Source organism: Mytilus trossulus, unplaced genomic scaffold, assembly GCF_036588685.1.
Source record: "Mytilus trossulus isolate FHL-02 unplaced genomic scaffold, PNRI_Mtr1.1.1.hap1 h1tg000085l___fragment_1__unscaffolded, whole genome shotgun sequence".
NCBI classification, from domain to species: Eukaryota; Metazoa; Mollusca; class Bivalvia; order Mytilida; family Mytilidae; genus Mytilus; species Mytilus trossulus.
The window spans coordinates 5682681-5706150 of record NW_026963295.1 but is presented as its reverse complement, the minus strand read 5'-3'; the positions used below and the strand labels follow the sequence as shown (position 1 = coordinate 5706150).

At 31.5% G+C, this 23470-nt stretch overlaps 1 protein-coding gene across 1 annotated transcript; it reads left to right on the top strand.

Annotated features, from left to right (window-relative positions):
* The first annotated feature begins 5478 nt into the window (after nucleotides 1-5478).
* LOC134699744 (uncharacterized) lies at nucleotides 5479-22957 on the top strand. The gene is made up of 19 exons (XM_063561173.1): nucleotides 5479-5557; nucleotides 6146-6232; nucleotides 7020-7100; nucleotides 8085-8180; nucleotides 8823-8885; nucleotides 10489-10557; nucleotides 10892-10945; nucleotides 11591-11650; nucleotides 12552-12605; nucleotides 13073-13126; nucleotides 13248-13301; nucleotides 14049-14102; nucleotides 14967-15020; nucleotides 15351-15404; nucleotides 16134-16455; nucleotides 17536-17715; nucleotides 18611-18903; nucleotides 20053-20642; nucleotides 22387-22957. Exons 1-19 carry the CDS (start codon nucleotides 5481-5483, stop codon nucleotides 22680-22682), a joined length of 2592 nt encoding a protein of 863 aa, XP_063417243.1. The 5' UTR covers nucleotides 5479-5480; the 3' UTR covers nucleotides 22683-22957.
* The last annotated feature ends 513 nt before the right edge of the window (nucleotides 22958-23470 follow it).

Sequence of the window (23470 nt, the reverse complement as noted above, 5' to 3'; positions counted from 1 at the left end):
ATCAAAAGCTCAATCACATCAAACAAACAGAAACGAACTGTCATATTCCTGACTTGGTACAGGCATTTTCTTATGTAGAACATGGTGGATTGAGCCTGGTTTTATAGCTAGCTTAACCTTTCACTTGTGTGACATTCACATCAAATCAATTATATTGACAACGATGCGTAACTTTTAGGTAATTCTTTGTTATGTGGTGGGGCTTTTGAAGGTTTAGTAAAGTCTAAAAACGAATTATGAAGAAAATTGTTTGATGGGATAAAAATCTTGACAAATTAAAAGAATATGCAATAATGATACTTTTGTCATAACAAGAATGTACCGGATAAAAAGGAATCAACATAGCTTCCAGAATAATTACATTTATTTATTCAACAGAATATAAAAAGTATTCACTGTCTACTCGGTAATTTTACTTAAAAAAGATAAGTACAGTAAACAAAAAACCTACTTCACCGATTACACGACTTTTTAATCCATTGTTTTAAAAACAAATACCGATATATTTGTTTATTTACGCAGCAATGATTCTTTAATATCGAATTACGGGTATTGTTTATTGATTGATGACATCCCTTTTAAATTAATCCACCGTTACAGGTATTTCGATTGTAAGAGCTGACCTTTATTTTTACATAAATTCTTCATACTACGACGATATACGCTAATAATGCTTATCATAATAATAGTTTATTTCACGGAATGCTACTCATTACAATCATATAATTAAAACAATGACACATACATTTATTAAGTCTGAGACAATTTCAGTTATTACACGTCTTTTGTTGTTGTCAAAACCAAAACACAAATTTACAAATTTTAGTTTCATCTATGTATTTCTCTATGAGTCCATTATCACTGAACTAGTTTACATTTTTTGTTTAAGGGCCGGGATTTTCACGCTGAATTGAAGACTCATAGGTGGCCTTTGACTGTTATCTGCTATTTGGTCGGGTTGTTATCTCTTTGAAACATCCTCATTTCCATTATTAATTTTAGTACAAGTTGTCATTTTTTTCTAGTTTTGTAAAAACATGATTTAGAAATAAAACCCATTTCGTATAAATTGTTCTACCTTTATGAATTGTAGATCCCTATTTAATTTAAGAATTTTGAGAGAAAACAAATGCAAGATACCCTCACTATTAAATGTCCGTAGAAAATATTTCCTTTTCAAGTATTCACTTTGCCAAAAACGTTTTACTTGCAATCATAATCTTTAAAAGTTACAATCATCTCTCTCAGTTTTTGTAGCGTAAATTTATAAATAAACGAATAATCGCACGAATCATCTGTTGTACTTTTAGTCACAAAAGAAAGAAAAACCACTTAAAGTCAGACAATAAAAAGTAAAAACAGGTGTTATAATGAAAGGCCTTTATAAGTATCAATAACATAACTTATCCTGATTTATTAGTCTAATTATTCGACATAATGACCTTATTGAGGCTCTGATGAAAGATAATTCAATTCGATATTGTTTAATTCTTTAGGAAATTTTCTATATTAATTATTTATTTTGCCTGATTTTCTTTACGTTTAAAATATTTTACATTACTTTATTCTCTTTTCGTTATTTAAATTTCCTTTTTATCTCTGTTCTTTTGTGTATTGCCCTTCGATTCATTGTATTCTTTTTGCTCGTTATTCTTTATTTTGTAAACCCCACCTAGACCCTCTGAACTATTGTATTTATAATCATTTAAAACAAAGAGTAATTTGATCAATCTACACAAAAGATTCTATAAATGTTTTACTTATAATTTTAATAGACATACATTCTTTAATTAGATCAAGGTCCTTCCTCGTATTACGTTATTTTTCTATGAAACAGTAAGAAGATTTTCTTACGTAACCAATCAAAATTTTCCTATTTGCTTGATTGTCGACAAAAACCAACTAAAAATAATGTGTGGGCACTTTGATTTGAATGTAAGAATGCGTCGTTTGACGTTGCCAGTGTAAGATCTTACATGTATTGTATTCTCCGGAGAACACTCGTAAAACAGCAGTGGTAAGACGCACCAGTAAGAACAACACATAAGACACAATTGTGAGCAAGGTAAACAATTCTAATAGTTAAATGCAATAATAAAAGTTCAGAATTTTGAAATTGTTAAAAAAGGACGAAATGCGAGTTTTTGAACTGCTATTGATTTTACGTGGCGAAATTATTTTAAACTAAAATATTGTCTTTTTGATGAATATCATTCATTTGTAAGAAATAACTAAATTTGGTAATGTGCCAAAACATGATATAAGGTTTTTACCTACATAAGGACAAAATGTTGCTCACGTGCATTCACATGATTCCTATATGAAATCAGCTTAAACAAGTTTTCTTGTGGTTCACCTCCAACGTGTTGTACATGACAATCACATGAAGTTTTTCTCATGAATTTCACGTGAAATTTACCATTTTCTTTTAGATTTTAATAAAATTTTAAAAGTAAATTAAAAAAACTATCATTTTTAATTTACACGAATGTCACGTCATTTATACAGGAATTCACGTACCACTCATATTAGATTTAACTTGAAACTTACAGGAAGTGATTCCACGTCATGTATAATTTCGCCTGTGGTGTAAAGTAAATTAAATTCATGCGAGATTCAAGTGTGTTTTTTCATGTGAAACTAATGTAAGTGAAATGTCCATGTGAAACCTATTTCACATCAAACTTGACATATAACAGATAAGTTTTTTTTTTTACGTTGGAGGTTTGCATTTTCGTCAAAACATAAATATCATACACGCGTATCATTCATTATCTTCTTAATGACGAGGAAATGTTCTTCGTTATGTTCGTATTGTGTGTGGGTCTCATATAAAATGGTAGTTTTGTTTGAATACCATGTGAACAGATGGCAGTTTTAAGAGATTTCGAAACTTTGAAGAAAAAAAAATAATTTCATCGTAGCATCGAAATAGTACCGATTTCTGTAGGCGAAGCTTGCAGTTGTCGATAAGAAATTGTTTTGACTTGCGTTCGAAAAGCTGGATTTTACCACTTTAAATGAGATCACATTGTATTTGTCTTTTCCCCATCTTCGCTAGCCAAGGGTTACGATCCACTCACGCTCTCGTGAGTGAATCGTAACCCTTGGCTAGCTTAGATGTCTCTTTCTAAGAACCTCGATAATAGCCTTTTCAGAATAATACTAACGCGTCCCTGATTTTTGGTTCGCGTCTTAAATTAAGGATATCTTGTCTTATATTCAATTAAGGTCGCGGAACATATCTCTGGTGTCGGTTCTACGATTCGATATGTTCTTATCTACAAATTGTTATTATCATAATTATCATTGTCTTACTATTTAGAAATTCGCACAATAACAAATGCCACTTTAAAACCGTTATTTATCGTTTGATTGAATTTCAAGCTTTTCAAACATGACAGTTTTTTTAATATATTAATAAAGAACTTTTATTTTTGGAAACCTGATTATAGGATCAAATATGGGTTCATTAAATATATTCTATCTGATCACATTTAACTAAATTTGACTGCACAAAAAATGCAAAACTTATATCAAGATATGTTTTAAATTAAAAAAATATTCTACATTTATTTCATTTTTCATGAGTTCCCCTTTAGTAAGCAATTTTCAACTTGGTATTTTTGAATATTTTTTTTTCAAAGCAAAAAAGTTGACAGGAACTTACTAACGAGTAACATTACTGTCAATTCTACTATGGAACTGACAAAATATATATTGTGAATTCATCTTATTTCGTCAGAATAAATTTTCGTTGATTTAGCAATATTGGCTTTTTGGAATATTTGAATATGGTTTGCAAAGATATGAATAAAAGGCTTCAGAAAGTTTGAACTGTGTACGCTGAACATTTGACCTTTCCCAACGAATTTCACAAAAATTAGCACAACACGCAGATAATGTTTCTAAATAAGTGTGATATTGTCAGGTAGAAAAAAAGAAGATCTAATAGCGCCTAAAGAAACAAGTAAAATCACAAAAATACTGAACTCCAAGGAAAGTTCCAAAAGGAAAGTCCCCAATAAAATGGCAAAATCAAAAGTTCAAACACATCAAACGAATGGATAACAACTGTCATATTCCTGACTTGGTGAAGGCATTTTCTTATGTAGCAAATGGTGGATTGAAGCTGGTTTTATAGCTAGCTAAACCTCTCACTTGTATGACATTTGTATCAAATTCCTTTATATGGTCACCGATGTGTGAACAAAACAAACAGACGCAATTGGTTAAAATGTCAAAAATAGGGGTACAGCAGTCAACATTGTGTTATCATCTTAATCACTATAAAAACAACAAATGTAACGAAGAAGCACAAAAAGGAATACATAAAATTTAACATCTTCATTTTGCTTATATTATACGATTTTATTTATCTATGTAAAATGCACCCATACAAGATGGATGGTTTTAAGTACTGGTGTAAAATTGCGCGTTTGAAATTCGCACAGGTAGACATGAAATAATTTTGACGTTCAAAGTATGACGGGAATCATAAATACAGTCACGTAAAATAGATATAGCAAAAACAGACTTAACAGTAAAAGTAATAATAATAAATAAAATAATAGTGTGGTTCAAAGTATGACGGGATAAATAAGTACAGAGTCACGTCAAATGTATATCACAAAACAAAAGACTTAACAGTAAAAGTAACATTAATAATTGAAATAATTTTGTCATTCAAAGTATGACTAGATACATAGGTACACAGATTAGAGAATAATGCAGCCATTATCATCAGTTTCGGTAAAGGAAAATGTTTTTCTTAATGAGTTGGTGTGTTGAGTAATCCCCACTGTAACTTAACTTATAGTTGAAAAACTATTACATATGGCTTTTTCACTTTTTACAAAATGATTCTGTCACATAATTAATTCGTTGATAATTGGTTTTTGTTTTACAATGTACAGTAATAGAATGACTTGCATATTATGTACAATTCATTAGTGCATATACAGATTTAAAATAAACTGAAGGTAAACAAGGTAAATGGCTAGAACTGACATAGATATTTTATTATACAATCTCGCTTCAAATAGTGATTTATAACAGACAAATTATTTCATTAATTTGTGCCTATTAACCTGTACAAAGTGGATCGGATGTTTTTTTTTAATACAGATCATTTGAAAATAATCTCACCTATAATAAGTTTCTAATAAGATCACGATATATGTTTAATGTCATGCAGCCAATTATGTAATTTGAATAAAAATATATACACAGGCAAAACTTGCTCACGGAAATAAAAATATATAAACAGGCAAAACTTGCTCACGGGAATAAAAACATATACACAGGCAAAACTTGCTCACGGGAATAAAAATATATACACAGGCAAAACTTGCTCACGTGAAATTCCCATGATAAGTTAGTAATCATAAAGTTTTTATTCCATGACATATTTTTTGGCACAGTCCACTATAATTTGTTGCCACGTATTATGGTTGATACATCTTTTTTAGTTTTTAGCCATGGATGTCTTGACTGGAGCCCAAACAGAGAAAATAATTCAAACATTGATAGACATGAGGGAGCGTGTTCGTATAAGGTAGGTATTTGTGTAAACCACAAAATACAATACATTTTCAATATCTTCAATATTATAGAACGCTCAAAACAAATTACCTCAAGTGAAGGTCACAATTACATAAAAATAAACTAAAAAATTATATACTTTTAACCTGTAAGTTACTAGTTAGCAGACATTATGTATACTTTAGAAGACCACACAGCCAAAACAGTATTAATTAATATGTTTTTAATCTTCTTATATTTTCAAACATTTGTTAAAGTGAAAATACTTTACGTACGGATACAAAGACAATAACAATCAAAACCAAGGATTTAACAAAGACTCACAAAACCAAAGGACATTTACATCAACAGTAATACATAATAATTAAGAAACAACACGAACTCCACTAAAAACCGTGAGTGAAATCGGGTGCTTCGGAAAGGTAAGCATTTCCTGCAGCATATACTTCACCCGTCGTGTTATTTCTTTGTTCAGTTCGGTAATGATGGAAGGTTATTATGACTGAGCATATCAGATATAAACGTACTTTAAGCTAAAAAGTAGCCATTTGATTTTGCTTTGGGTATCCACAACCATAATATACTTGTCCATTGATTTTAGACAACAAGAAGTGCCTACAACAGAAGAATTATATTTGAATGAAAGTATAACAAATGTGCAGACTTACTTAAATATTCTGTCAGAGAGGTATGTATTTACCATTTTTTTTTAAATTCATAAAGGGAACACAGAAAGGGGATAGATAACAATATGGACATTAAAGCTCAAAAGAAAATAATAACCTGACAAAAGCTATCGGGAAGACAAAGACATAAAGACAAACTTGTTGTTCAGTTGTTGACTTTTGTTGGTGTGGTTCATGAGTGTTTCTCGTTATTCTTTTTTAATAGATAAGATAAGAACACTAGCCATTGTTGGGCCCTTTATATCTTACTGTACATTGTGAGCAACGACTTCTAGAGTGGAGAACTGTCTCATCCGCACTCATACCACATCTTTGTGTCTCTAAACAAAAGACTAACGTATACAACACACACTTGTGTTTTGCACGGAAAAGCGAGGGACAAACATCAAATAAATGATAAAATGAAACGGATGGAACAAACGAAGGAGGATTGGTTCTTGAAATAAAGACTTATGTTTCAATTTCGTGGAATATCCATATGAGCAATAGACATCACAAATCAAACACCAAACACTTTTAAAACGGTTACATATGACAATGAGTTATAAGCGTTGAATTGGCAAAAGAGATTTTTTGTTGTTTTCTTTGAGGAAAGTTCATGCCAATAGTACTTTACCAATTTTTAAAACTAATATGAGCAATTTAAAAATAACCTGGTAATGTTGATTATCTATCAGTTTAAAAGAAAGACCATCCTAAACCCCCTACCTTCCCCCCCCCCCCCCCCCCCAAAAAAAAAAAGCAGAAACCCAGTCGATTAAAAAAATACAAACAAGGATTATTTTTCAGAGATGTTCTCGTGTGTGACAAGGAAACTATAGGAATAATACGGAGACTGAAGCAAAACCTTAAATTTGTATCAGAAAACAGGTTTGTAGATTTTTTATAACGTTTTTCCGCCATCTTGAAAATGGCAGCCATATTGAATTTTTTCTGAGTGAGTCTATAGCTGAAATCAAAGGGTATATAACCAAGAACTACAGTGCAAAGTTTCATGCTTTCGTCATCAAGTGAGCAATTCTGCTCTATATCTGCACCAACCGGACAATATGTTTATATGTTGAATCGAAATATACGAAGAATGATCATTTCAATCAAATAATCGATCCATCTTTTTTCATAAAGGTAAATACTGTAAATTCAAGTCTATATTCAATGTCATATATTATGCGAAGTGTGAGTTATGTATATAGTTTAAATGTTTAATTATATGATAGAGGCAATTGTAATGTAACCATAGTAGTTAAGAAAAAAAAATCGGAAGCCTATAAACTGTGTTATCTACTGCTAAGAAATGGGAAGATGAAATTATCGTGTTGATCATAGTAACTAGTTTGTAGATATTTAGGAAAATATCAACATCATTACCAAACCTTGTATTTTTAGAAGTATTGTCAGTTTAACGTTCGCCGGTGAATATGAGATGTAACGTTTCAACTTTATCATTGAGAGTCATTACATCACCAAGTCATCGAAAAATGAAATTAAAGAATATCGTAAGATGGTTTTTTATTTTGAATTCCAAAACGTTTTGTATGAACTCTGGTTTATTTAAGTGCAGACAAAGTTACCCACTAGTCATGAACAAAATAGTACCGATGGAATTTCAGTCAGTAAACAAAATGGCGTCATAGTGATAAAGCTATTTGTTTATTAACATATCAGAAAGAACAATTTCTCCTATGTATTGATACACTGATCATTATCTTAGTCTGAAAGTCAACACCCCTTCATGGGCCAGGTGATATCACTTATCATATCATTTGAATATTCCAAGAGAAAATTAAAATTCTAACGTTTGACATATTGTCAGTGTTACTTTTTCAACTTAAAATACATACTTCTTTTCTCCAGATACACTAAATCAGATTTTAATCTAAAAATGATGGTGAACGGATTACAAGAAACACTGACCACAATGCTAAAGAAATGTAGAAAACCTGTGGACAGGTTGGTTTTTATAGAATCGTCACTATAAATCTTCATTAGTAAACTATTTCTTCTGTATGGAGGTGTTGTCTTGCAATAAAGATTGTTCAACTGTTCAACATCCTCAATCTTTCAGAGGATTTAACATTTTATAGATGGTAATTAGACAAAAGCGTGTTAAATGTAAAATACTACTTGTGCATATCGTAATATAGACGTCATGAAGCTAACCAAAATAGAGTTATATACAACAAAATCATAGATACTCATTTATATTTCAAGCCCAAAATGAAAGTAAAATTTTGAAATACAAATACCTCTTCATACCACTACATTACCTCGTACAAAATATACTGCTTTTTATGTTTCGTGCTTATAAAAAGAAAAAAAAAGGTATCAAGGAGGTTTAAAAAACAAAAAGTTGAAGGAGGATCATCATACACAATCGTCAATGAGTGAGAATAAACGAAAAGACTAAACAAAAATATATATTGGAATACAGCTTGAATTGCTCCCTCCCTGTCAAAACGGTTGTGCTTTAGAAAGTCAGCTTTTCATTTCCAAATAGTAATAGCTGTAAAATATGAACCTTAATTTATTAGATAATTATAAAAACTTTGAAATATCTATTTGCTGTCAATTATTATTTTCTCAAATTATCAGCCAAAACTCACCTACAGAAGAAACAGTTCCAGACCTTGAGGATAGTTCAGAGTTTTCCCCTAGGTATGTATTAAAGATCTAGACTTAGTTTTATTCTGCTTTATGGATTTAAATCTGTCAAAGCGAGACAAAATACAGTTACAATTGAGGCTTTTGCACAAATGTTGAACACCGAGCAATACGTGTATTAACAATAAACATTTGTGAAGGTTTATTATTTAATTTGCTGGAAATTATACTAATGAAAAAACCGTGATCTTTGGTTATGTTATGAGCTTTCTATCGATAATTAGTTCAAATTAAGGGGGCTCGCGGAAATAAATCATTTTTTTTTCTAATATAGGATTTCGCTATACTTTTTTCATAATGAACTTTAGCATATACTTACAAGAAATATGAATTAAAAAAAATAGGTTCACCGTTCATTTAAGCTCACAATCGAATATGACAGTTCTTGTCCATTAGGTTTTGAATGTTTTGTCATTTGATTTTGCCATGTGATTTTCCCGACTGGATTTTCCTCTGAGTTCAGTATTTTTGTGATTTGACTTTTTTCTGAAAGAAGCATACATATTTGTTAATGACTTTTTTTTATGTTGAACTAATACATGTAATAGGAGAAATAGAGGATATATCGAAATAATTTTTTTTTTACAGAAATCGCTTAGATTGTACAATTATTTAGTTTATGTACAGCTTATTTTAAAACAATAATAAAAAATATAGGTCACCGATGAGTTAAAAAATATTTCAATTGTTTTAATATAAAAAAACCCGGCATGTTTGCACCAAAGGGAGATAATTTGGAGCTTTTTCAATGATATAAACATTTTAAAAGTCATCTGGGGCCAAACCAAATCGATTTTTGTGGTTGATTTTTGAACCATATCCTAAAATTATAACTTATAGACTAAAGTGTGATAAATAAAATTTGTAATGAAAAAACAAATGTTTAATTTTTCGCTAAAATGTTTGTACCCGTGAGCCTCCTTAAGGTTTGTTTTACAGTTTAAATAGTAAACATATTGGCAGGTTTAAATTGGCCAATCTATTAATTATAACATCTGCTTCATTTTGTCTCATCAAAAATAAAACTGCACCGTCTGCTTATTTTTCATAGAACTACACCTCAGCATAAGTACACCAGTCATAAGATGACGAAGCTAAAATAAATTTATAGTTTATAGAATTTATGGGGAAACACAATAAAAAAGAGGATTATTTTTTAAAATCTACTTATCTTCTCAATCACACATGATTTGTAAAGTGAAATCAAGCTTCTCAATGATCAAATAAAATTGAAAATGGAAATGGGGAATGTGTCAAAGAGACAATAAACTGACCATAGAAAAGACAACAGCAGAAGGTCACAGACAGGTCTTCAATGCAGCGAGAAATTATCGCACCCGGTTGACAAACAAGTTTCTCAACCGGTATCTTTTTTAGTCAGATTGTTCGGTATCCACTGTATCATTTGGCAGATTTATATATTTGTTTGATGATATTGAAAAAAGGCCGTACATTGACATCTAATGGTTAACTTTTATTAATTGTCATTTGGATGTAAAGTTGTCTCATTGGCACTAATACCACATCTTCCAATATCTATATGTTCAAGTACATAACCTTTTTAATAGATTGGTATTTTTTCCTATCTAATGTGTAGGTCTACAGACTCATACCTGACGTTTATACAACAACAGACAGGCAATGGAAGAAGACCAGATATCATTGAGTATGTTTAAATAATACAACAATTTAATCATATATTCCAAAGAACATTTTCGAAGTCCTTACTGGCGACAGACATTAGATTGAAATTTATATGTTGTCACCTTTTTTTCCCTTTTATAATTCATGTTATTTACTATTTGTTCTGAATACTGTTGAAAGTCGTGAAGTGACTTATTTATATACAAATGTATATGCAAAATGTAGGTCAAAGAAACGATGTTGGTCAGAAAGTTGAAAAATTTATATCAAACATGTGTCAAAGTAATGGGCCAAAAATTTATCAAAAACGACAAAATTCCCATGTTATGATATATGTTTATCCCTTCTATTTATAGGTCAACAGATATCTTCCAACGAAGGACAGAAGAACAATGTGCAGAGTTTTCTGGGTTTGTGTAATTTTCTTTGTTCTATTTTATCACTGGTGGTGAAGATAAACTGAACTTAAAGGGGATTATCTTGTTAACATCAATATCACAAGTAAGATAACAAAATTACAGAGCTACGAGTAAATTGAAAATGAAAAGTCCGTACTCAAAATCATATTCTTAACTTACTACATAATTGTATCAACAGTAGCACACATGACAGTTTCGTCAAGTAACAGTATGTACATCACAATTCCAGTACCTGTATATGAGGAATACGAAGTTTTATCGAACAACAAATTTATAGTTTTATTGTTGATATTCACAACACCTGTGCCAAATTTTAGAATAGTTTTATTGATATACAAAAAAAATCCGTGGTATTCCTTAACGGAAGATTAAGATACAAAAGAAGTATACTTAACAACAAACCACAACTTCCTATATCTAAAAAGGCGTCATTCCGAAATGCGGATACTTCAGTCCGTGACACTTAATATTTGAAATCACGTTAACAGTCAAGAGTTTTAACAAGCAATCAATCACAATGAATCATTCTACATATTTGTTAACAAAGTTTTCAGTTAAAAACAAAAACGATTAACTTTGGAAGCATAATAATGTTTGTATTCCTTTACATTTTACATTTTTACCCCTATTTTTTAGACCATCTAATAATTCTCCGAAGTTGACCAGAGGAAAATATACTCATATTCCTAGGCCTAGGTTTGTATGAACTTTTTTCTTTTGACACATAAAAAGTAATAATTTAAAGATACCTGGTATAAATTGAAACGCCATGCGCCTGTTTATTCTTAACCAAGATACTCCTAGGCATCGCTCGAATCAGTTGGGAGGCAAAACAAGATATGTTTCATGTTAAAAAATTGAAAACCAAAAGTTTAATAATTTATTGCGTCCGAAGCGCTTTTCTGGATCTAACTTCACCAGGAACGCTCAAAGTCAAACATTTGAAATCCGGAGATGTATAAGTACCGATCATCGTTGAAGAGCTATATGTAAAAATACCTAAAATAAATAGCCAAATTCATCTAAAGCCAACTTTGTCTGAGAGAGATGAAACATTAGTTTCATTATGATTTTAAAATTTAAAATTTTAGTAAAGTGTGTTTTTATCATGTCAGTACCGAAGCACTTAATACTGAGCTGATGATACCCTCGGGGACTGATAGTCCACCAGCAGAGGTATCGACCCAGTTATGTAAAAAATGAAAAACAACACGTTTAACACAGACATAAATGATAGCTTTAACATACTGATCTTGGATGTCGAAAGAGCATATAATATTAATAAGCTTGAATATCTGACACAAATCATGCACAATGCAATGCTATAATAATTGTTTATATTCACGTGATTTGATTCTTGTGGTAAGGTGTTTCCTATGCAATCATGCCTCATCGTTTTATTTTCATATCAAATGTTTTGTTGACACGTTAAGACATTATTTGGTAATGCGTTATTTAGATGTAAACACTCGGGGGAAAAGTTTGAGCTGTTAATTTAAAATCATAATTAAAAAAAAAAAGATGTCAAAATTTTAACGAGTGTTGGTTTGCTTCTAGATTTGAGTTGAGATCTTCTCTTTATTTTTTTTAAATGAAGGTCAACACAAATTGGTCAGCCGGCGAGAGAAGATCATTGTTCGGAGATTTCTAGGTTTGTAAACATTTTAATAGATTATGTTTCTTTCTATACTGTATGACAAAATGCAATCAAAAAAAATTTACCCCAGTAGCATTAAAAATAATATTCTGCTTCCTTAATTTATTAGCATAATCAGACATTAATGTTTTCTATAAAAGACTGAAGAATGGTTTTCTTATCCCAGGAATAGATAAACTTAGCCGTATTTGGCAAAAAATTTTGTAATTTAGGATCCTCAATGCTCTTCAACTTTGTACTTGTTTGCCTTTATAACTATTTTGATATGAGCGTCACTGATGAGTCTTATGGAGACGAAACGCGCGTCTGGCGTACTAAATTATAATCCTGGTACCTTTGATAACTATATATAATCAGACATTAGCATTTCCTATAAAAGACTGAAGAATGGTGACTTAGGCGTTCGATGTATACTTTTTGTTCGTATTTCTTTATGGTTTCATTTATTTTCCCAATTGAAGGTTAACAGATATCGATCAACAGAAGACGGAAGAAAATTGTACAGAGAGTTCTGGGTATGTATGCTTTTTTTCATATATAATGTTTTAGAAAAGGTTTTACTAAAAGCGCAAAAACTTATGAAATGCCTATAGGGCTTGGTTTTCATATACTAGTAACGTTTTTCTTTACATACAGGTCAACATCTAGATCAAAGCAGAAGACAGGAGTAACATCTACAAAGAGACCAGGGTTTGTATAGACCTTTCTTTCAAAAAAAACCCGCATAACACGTCCAATGACAGATATGAATGTATATAATTTAAAATAACAGACACAAGTCTTGGATCCACAAAACTCTATATTTGCACTAGAGTTCAACGCCAAACCACATATTGTTGACAGGGACGTCTATGAATTTCATATTAATTCGCAGTAAATTTTTGCACAAGGGATGAGATTATCACGTTTGAAGTATCAATGTATGACCGTAATAACCATTCAGATCACTATAATAAGATTGAACAATATTGTGGCCAAGTTTGGTTTAATTTGGCCTAGTATTTTCAGGGGAGAAGACTTTTGTAAAAGTTAACGACACGACGAACGACGGACGCAAAGTGATGAGATTGCTCACTTTGTCTTTCGGGCCAGGTGAGCTCAAACATGATAAAGAAAGTGATGTATAGTAAATACAAATACAGAAAAGGTTCATCGAATGCTTGAAATTTATAAAATGTTGTACTCACTTTTTTTGAATAAGGAAACTTTCGTTTTAGTTGATATACATGTATGGTATTGTTGATTATGGAGTCCGATTGGCGACTTAATTGGGTTTCTTATGAAACGATGACACACTCTTTACAAAATCTTTCCGAATCGGTCAATATTTTATTAAAAGCTTTTTTTTTTTTATAAAACCTCAAAACCTTATGAAATGTCTATAGGGCTTGGTTATTATATGCATTTTGTACTAGTAACGTTTTTCTTTATAAACAGGTCAACAAATAGATCAAAGAAGAAGACAGGAGTAACATCCACAAAGATACCAGGGTTTGTATAGATCTTTCTTTTTTAAAACTTCGTAACATGTCCAACGACAAATGGAAATACAATCCAATTTGGCAGTAATCAGATATAAATCTATTCAATCTGAAATATCAGACACAAGTTTTGGATCCACTCAAATCAAATGTCAAATCAAATATAGTTGACGGGGTCGTCTACGAATTTCAAATTAATACGCTGTTAATCGTCTTTTAACATAATGAGATGATTAATTACGAGCTTATGCCATTTTGAAGCAGTAATGTCTGGGCGGTATAACCATTCGATTGAAAAAAATGAGAGAACGCTATCAACTGTAAGGCAGTTTCTCTACAGCATTTCTGTAACTATCTTACATATTCTTAATTTAGTGGGCATGTTTGTCACCAGAAAGTTACTAACATGAGCAACTAGATGGCTGTAAAATATGTGGAAGAACCTGCTTACTTTTCTGAATGTATCACACTGGAGTTTAATGAGGTTCATATTGCTCAGTCTTTGATTTTTTATGTTGTTTTTGGTATTTAAACTGATGTCACTTGGTCGTTTATTTTCCATTTGCCATGACGTTGTCAGTTTGCTTACTACTTTGCATGTATTTTTTGTTACGTAATCGTCTACCTAATTATTTTTTTTTTTTTTAACATAAAAGTACAATAAAATGTTGACTCCATATGTAAGAACTAGTATACAGATAAAATTGAAAAACAAAAAAATGTCTTCAACAATAGATATGTGACTATACAGTATATCGAATCTTAAGTTGTGATTTTTTTAATGTGCATTGATTAGGGAGAACCTATTTAAATGAGCTATTAGCATGATTAGTATTTTTCATAAGATTTTTTAAATCAACTTTTTTATTTAAAGTTCAACAAATATCGTCCAGGATGATACTGATGAAAAATGTGAAGAAATTCCCAGGTATGTATTAGTTTTATTGACAAAATGAAAGTCAGTGATTTCTTTAGATACCATTTATATAAATATACATCTACTTGCAATTGAATGTCTTTTCAAAAAAGTAAAAAAATATGTTTTCTATAAGAACGTAAGCAATCTAATCAAAAATTAATTATATCAACAGTAGCCAGTTTTTGTGGATATCTGACGTTGACTATAAAGATAAAAACATTTTTTAAAAACCGTCAACACATTTGTTAACATATGTTTATTGCAAAAGAATAACTTTTTTTTAAAGTACAAGTAATGTTTGGTTTTCATAGTGTTCTTTTAAATTTATTTTTTCTATAGGTCAACACATACCTCACAGCAGAACACGAATGAACATTGTACTGAGATTATTGGGTGTGTATGATGTATATCTTTTACATTTGCATGACCGTTCGTATTGCGTATTGCAAATTACAAAAAATAATAATAATGGTATCAGGCGTGTAATTTGGAAAGGAAGACGCACATTTCGTCTCCTCAAACCTTAGACTTAGCAGAATATATAGAGTGCGAAATCTTATACAAAATCCACTGGGACGTTTTACATTTAAAATGCACGCAGAGTACTGTATAATTCAATATATCGAGAAGCTGAAAGTGCTATATTCGTCTTCCTTACATTAACAGCCTTGATTTGTGACCGGCATGCAAATTTGCCCCTTAGAATGATTGAAAATTAAAACGCTTTACTCTATGGAGTGGTCTCTCGATAGACTGTGGATACAGATTCTGAAATATGTAAAATGCAAAATATGATTTATTAAGAGCGTCTGATATCTATAAATTGTGCTATTTTAAGTATCAAATTGAGTGTATGAAAATACCCACGTCAATCTTTATATCTGCGTTAACAATGGAGAAATTAACAATAAATTTACTAGTGTATGTGTGTTTATTTGTACACTATCTGAACAGACGTATCTAAATTTCTTCGCTTTTGATACAGAATGTATTGCATGTTTTAATAAAAATACTAAGTCACTGGAAAAATGTATAGCAAAGCGAATATTTTTAACAAGAATATGTTAAATCATTTGAATTACGGTTCAGGTATGTCATATTGTGTATTCGTTTTCCTTTTAGAGCGTTCTACGATATTGGATGCGGAATATACCTTTATTCAGAATCAGACGTCTCGGGCATTATTCAGGCAATTCGATGGGAATCGGATGATTTTCAACGTTTTTATAAAGAAGATACAACGGTAAAACAATACAAGTTGGAGACAGATTTTTTTAATATCAAGCCAAAAGATCCCAAATACAAAGGGAATTTTCCGAAAGATAATTCGGGCATGATCACTGTGAAAGTAAAGCTTCCAAATGACATCAACTACCAGTTTCTGCATTTGAAAGCCTACATTAAATTTGGACAAAAGTGGAACATGGTGGAAACGACTTTCAAGGTAACTGTGGAATAAAAATATAGTCCCTTAACGATTCTTCGAAGGAATAGAAAAATGGTCAATGTTGTCTCCTTCTGACAGGCATTACCACCTTTACCACAGTGTGGCTTCCATTTGGCAATGCTGGATATTAGTAATTAAGAACACTCCTTTATCAATTCCATAAGTTGAAATAGGGTTGTTTCATCCTACCACCCAGAATAAACAATTTTACATGAAGTTGGAATGATTATATTTATTTCTGAAAACAACTTTTGTGAAGGTATCGCCTTGAAATGGTATTCCATATTTGATTTTTTTAAAACTATCTATTGTTAAGAGGTTTATTTTTTTGAGTTTGATTTAACAATTTGAGGGTAAAATCCTATGGCAATTTTTAAATACGGTGAAATTATTGTCCATTATTATGTTTTAACTGTTTTGATCTGAGCGTGACTGATGAGTCTTATATAGACGAAACGCGCGTCTGCCGTATTAAATTATAATGCTGGTACCTTTGATAACTATTTACACCACTGGGTCGATGCCACTGCTGCATGGTGGACGTTTCGTCCCCGAGGGTATCACCAGCCCAGTAGTCAGCACTTCGGTGTTGACATGAATATCAATTTTATGGTCATTTTTATAAATTTTCTGATTACAAAACTTTGAATTTTTCGAAAAACTAAGGATTTTCTTACCCCAGGAGTAGATAACCTTATCCGTATTTTGCACAACTTTTTGAAATTTTTGGTCCTCAATGCTCTTCAACTTTTTATTTGTTTGGCTTTTTAACTGTTTTGATCTGAGTGTCACTGATGAGTCTTATGTAGACGAAACGCGCGTCTGGCGTATTAAATTATAATCCTGGTACCTTTGATAACTATTATGATATTTCATTGATTATTTCATCTTAATCGCTATATAAGTAAACACAAACCTTCATTCAAATCTCTTACCAGTTTAAAAGTTTCAAGTTGTTTTAAAAAAAAATTAGACTTGTGTTCTAGCAGACTAGTGGTGTGTTTAATATTTAAGGAAATACGCAACATTCCAAAATAAACTCGACTGTCTTTTTCTTTTTTTTTGAAATTATTTCAGGAGAAATCTGTCACGTTTCAAACTGCTAAAATAGACGCACTCTGTATTGTTTCAAAACCAATAAAGGAACGTATACATATCACACCAGATGGTTGCAAGTATGTCGCAAAAACTGACAAGGGAATTCAAATAGTGTTCCCCCCTGGTGCAGTTGAAAAAGATGAGTCGATTCGTTTACATGTACGTATAGAAGTGTTCTATATGTTTAGGTTACATTTTTGTTAATATAGACAATGCAATTTACCATAGGAACTCCTTTTACGGCTAAAACTTGTCATGCTGTTATTTTGTTTGCGTTAAAAAGTTTCTACCTTTCTAATATGGAATTTTGAGTTAAAAGCCAAAATTTTAAAATTGGATAACATTCGTCTTTTAATAGCAATGCATTGTCAAGCATTCATCTTATTTTGTTGGTACATACATGAAGTAGGTAGAACATCTTGTTATACTAAGTCATCTTTAAAGCATTCGTCAGTATGTAGTAAATTGAGCTTTTGTTTTATGGAGAAAAATATTGAAAAAAAATTAAGGTATACAACCAATAAGTCATGCCTGGTCGGAAAGAACATACAAGAAAGTAGTACATATTTTAAACAAAATAGTTACTGCTCATAACTGTATCTTTGTCAATAGCTGATACATATTTGGGTAGTTTTTGTATCAAATGAACGCTTGTGGACTTGGGATCACTGTAGAACCCTTGTTGAAAGATTTATTAAAATAATAAAGAAGTTAAAGAAATTATGATAGGAGGGAACATTTAGCCTGTTGTTCAGATCTGAAGTTTCTGTTTTTGTACTGTCAAACATCCGGGAACCAGCACGCTCTTATATTCAATTAAAGGAGTGCTTGAAATTGCAGAATTCAACATAGAAAGCAATGCTAGGGGCTACGAATTAGTAGTTTTATACCGTAACGACGACGACGAACTTTAAGTGAGGACAACTGCAAAAAATTAAGTGTTATACAAATCCTAAATTGATTATGGCATTACACTTTCCCTTTTCAAATCATCCGCATCATTTGGTATAAAAAATAGAAGTGATATTATCATTCAAATATCTTCTCTTGTCAGATTGTTCCAATAAACAAGGAAATTTTACGACGACAGTACGAAGAACGAACTAAGACAGGAGAAGCAATTTTGGCTATTTCCGATTGTTTGTATACTACTGGAGATGCGACCCTAAAGAAGAAGGTTCAAGTCAAACTACCACTGAATGATATTAGAAAACCCACAGAGTCAGATGAAGACTATGTATACAGACTTTTCAGACAAAACAGCAACGGACAATTTACACTGACAGATAACGTGGTCACTGTTGATGAAGACCACAATGCAGTCTTTGAAACGGATAAGATCTCTGGGTAAATATGGTTAACTATGATTTAATTCGTTGTATGAATAACCCCAATAATAGCATTAAACGTAAAATCTCAAAAATACTGAGAGCGAGGAAAATTAAAAATGGAAAGTCCTTAATCGAGACCACGTGTACTTTACATTGCAACACCAGATGCGGTTTTTGGAAATGAGACATTGTGATGCTAGAAACTGTACTATAAGAGATTGAGTCAATACATGCCAAATTATATTAGAAAAAAAGATAGAACCCATACATAATGCCAAAGTTGGGAAGAAATGAGATAAAAAAGCAGGAATACAATTTCTTCATTTTTACTGAAATTAAAAACATCTTATAATACTCCATAACAGAAAAACAGTGTTACTGAGTTCGATGAAATCCTACGTGACAAACGCTTGCATACCAAATAACAAAGGTACGCTAAGAGTGGTTAGTTTATTTGAAGAACAACGTACTAACTAATGCATCTGATTAATTGTTTGACTCGTTTGAATATGTTTTGACTTTAATATAAGACGATAGTAATCAGTTGATCCTTTATATTGTTAAAAAATATATGGGTTCAAACACAAATCAAAAATTTACTTGAAATCACAAAATTACTAAAACATACAGTAAAATTCAAAACGGAAAGTCCCAAATTAAATGGCAATCAAAGGTCCCATATATCATACTCTTGACTCGGCACAATAGTTTTCCTTTGAAGATAAGCCCTGAATCCAAATTTCAGAAATCCTTGTATTGTAGTTCCTGAGAAAAATGCGACGAAAAATATTCATGTGACGGACGGACTGATACGGATACATCGATAAGGTGACTGTTGGCTCCTGTATAAACTTTTGAAACCGCTTTATTTGTTTGCACCTGTCCTAAATCAGGAACGTCGTGTACATTGGTCTTTGTTTGTTGTTGTTGTGGTTCATTAATGTACTTTTTATATATAATAGACATTTAAATTTCTGCTTTGGGTGGTTTACAATTAGTCAAGTGCTCTTATGGTCCTTTAAAGCTTGCTGTTCGGTGTGAGGCAATGCTTCGTATGGAAGGCTGTACTTTGAGCCATTTATGACCATTATAATACTCGAAACTTTTTATATTTTATATTTATTTAGTACTTTGGTATTCATAACCTGATTTTTTTTCATTTTAGAACAAGCGTTTCTCTGATAGGAAATGACGAACTAAAAAAGGGTCCATTAGTAATATCTAGCAACCTCGAGGAAATGCATGGTTATAATTCCGTTTGTAAAATTCTATTCTTTGTTAGTGACGTCACGCTACGTTCGCTAACAGTGTTGCTCGCTTGTATTGAAAAATCAAAGATGCAAGCGTTCTGTCGAAATTGCGAGGAACGAGGATATCGTCTTTTCAAGAACTGGATAAGTAAAGATTTGGTCTTCAAACCTCAAATAAAAATTGACATCGCATTGAAAGGATGTTTCAGTTTGCCACGATTCGTTGCAAGGAGAAGATTAGACCTGACATTTTTACCAAACTCGTCGGAGAACTTTACCAGATTTGTAGTTGAAATTAAACATAAAATCGATCAGGATACATACGGTATTTTGTTACTCACAAAAGATAAGGAAATCATCGATGAAATAAGCTATAATGCACATGCATCATTATCCATTACCAGAAGAAATACTATGGATTTCGGAGCGGGCCGAGAATTGACGTTTATAAAAGAGAGCGTTGACAAGCAAGCTGCACCTCCAGTTAGTAAATACAGTGAGGAAGGTACGAAAAACAATTCGAATAGCAATAGAAAAAAGAAGATGAGGTTTGATTGCCAATGAGACAACTATCCACAAAAGACCAAAATGACACAAACATTAACAACTATAGGTTACCGTACGCCCTTCAACAATGAGCGAATCCCATACCGCATAGTCAGCTATAAAAGGCCCCAATAAGACAATGTAAAACAATTCAAAAGAAAAAACTAACGGCTTCATTTATGTAAAAAATTAACGAAAAACAAATATGTAACACATATTCAACCACTGGATTACAGGCTCCTGACTTGGGACAGGCACATACATAAATAATGTGGCGGGGTTAAACATGTTAACGGAATCCCAACCCTCCCCTAACCTGAGACAGTGGTATAACAGTACAAATTAAGAACGAACTATAAAATCAGTTAAAAAAAGCTTAACTCATCAGATAGAAAAATACAAGTGGACGTGGCCGGGTATTTATAAATCCCGACACAAAAAGACACAATGAACAGATCTGAGAGTACTCGCAGTTATCTGACAGCTAGTTCAAAGCCACTAACAACTAATACAAAAATCATGCCTCTAAGACTAAACACTCAATCCGTACACATCCAACATACAATGGATTTAGTGTAAAGACGTCATAAACAGCCAGAGAAAAACATGACCTTGTGCAAACCAATAATGAATTTATTACAATTGTTACAAATATATTAAATCGTTATTACCGTTTTTATCCTACAATCTTATATATAGATTCATTAGAAGAACATTAACTTTACTGCGTCAGTGGCGTTTAAATGTTTAACAATTGAAGAGAATATATATTCGTTTTATACTGTCAAATGCTGCATAAGTTCAGTCGTATTCTTTGAAGTTTTATAGTTCACTAAGGTGTATGCATATTTTTTCTGATTTATTTTGTATTAACTATATAACTTGTAAAAATATGATTGTATCACATCCCATTTTTCTATCACATTGAGTTTAATAATTTCACGCAGAATTATTAGTCAACTTATATAGGGTGTTTTCGCAGAAGTTTTAATTAACCTTATTTTTTTGGTCCGATAATTGTTACCAAATTTTGTGTAATCTAGCAATAAAGCTTTCTTACATATGAGTTTTACACATATTATTCATCATTTATCATATATTTTTCAATGAAACTAGTATGCATTGTGACTTACAGTGAGAATAAAAAATAAAAAAGAAATACTGAAAAAGTAAAAACACAAAAAAACTGAATTCCAAGGAAAATTCCATCGAAAAGTCCCCAATCTCATGGCAAAATCAAATAACAAAACACATACAAAACGACTGGACAACAACTGTCATATTGCTGACAGACACAGGCATTTTAAAATGTAGAAAATGGTGAACACCGAGGTAAATGCAACAAGTGATAATCCATAAAAACTGACAAAATAAAACGTTACCAACAAATGAAAAATAGTGAAAAACATTCATATTCGTCCCTTGACAAAAAAAATGACTAACATCTATATTTATATCTAGTTAAACATTTTTATACGATAGCTGTACTTTCATAACGTTTAATATTCACTTTACCGCTTAGTTTCCTGATAATATATGTTTCATTTCATTCGATTAGATTGACACTTAGTACCTTTCAAAAAATATTCACTTGCTTTTTTGATTTTTGATTAATTTGTTAATCATAAAGTCTCCATTCCTTCTGCTTTGCCGATATCTTTCTCTCTTATTTCACAAAACAATAATATATTTGTACTTTGCAGATTTCCTGACAGACAAGGGTGTGATGGCCGTAGCAAAGTTGCTTAATTCAAACAAAATGTTTGAAACCGTAATAAATCTGGATATGAAACAAGTTCAATATGACCAGATTTGTGAGAAGGTATCGATCAGCAGTAGACAGGCTTTCACATTGTTGAAAACAGCTTTAGATCTTCAGAAAAGTAACAAGGTTGACAAGTTAATATCTGCCCTTGAAAGCGCCGAAGAATGTGGGTTAGCTGATAGTATTCGCGAACTATACGAAGAGCGACAGGATCTGTCCAAAATACAAAAGTAACAAGGACAATATTTCCTTGTACCAATTAGATAAGTTTTGTCATATATCTCTCAACGATTTCATTAACTTAAACATATAATGATACAAGTGTTATAAAGTAAGGTATATATACAGAGAAGTGCTTTTAAAGAACATTATTAAATCGACTTATGAGTTCAAATGTCTTTTTGGTATTTTTCGCTACTCTTTTATAAACCGTATGTTTTGTAAAGCCTTCATGTAAACCTTTTTTTCCCAAACTACTTTATTTTTTGTTTATTATATGTTTTTGTTTAGAAAGCTTACACCTATTACTTGTATATACTGTTTTCTCTTATATAACCTGATTTTGTTCGAGGAATAAAATATTGTTAAAATTGATATCGTAGAAAGTAGATGTTTGAATTTTTAAATACAGCTGTTTCATAAACCACGCCTGTTTTGGTGAGATATTATATATTCTTAGATAATTAGTTTTGGTTACCTACTCATGTACTCATTGCTACTGGTAGAAATCCCAACATTGAAATCTACAGAACTACCAACTAGAATCCCACCAAACACCTGCACCTCAATTAATTTTGTTTGAAGGAAATGAATGTTAGCACTGCATGTCTATTAATCATCAAATTGCCAAATATGAGGGTACAAGAAAAAGGCAGTGGATTTTCTATAACATTTCTACAATATGGCAATTTTCACTTGTCTCCTCAATTGTTAACGTTTGATTTTGTCTATTTTAAGTGGACTTCTTCTTTTGAAATATACCTCGGATGTCGTTTTTTTGTTATGCTTTTTATTTTATAAGG

Coding starts and splice junctions, on each gene's coding strand:
- LOC134699744 (XM_063561173.1), top strand. CDS start 5,481: ATGGATGTCTTGACTGGAGCCCAAACAGAGAAAATAATTCAAACATTG. Junction 15,021..15,350: donor AAATGTGAAGAAATTCCCAG/GTATGTATTAGT, acceptor TTTTTTCTATAG/GTCAACACATACCTCACAGC. Junction 18,904..20,052: donor GAAACGGATAAGATCTCTGG/GTAAATATGGTT, acceptor TTTTCATTTTAG/AACAAGCGTTTCTCTGATAG.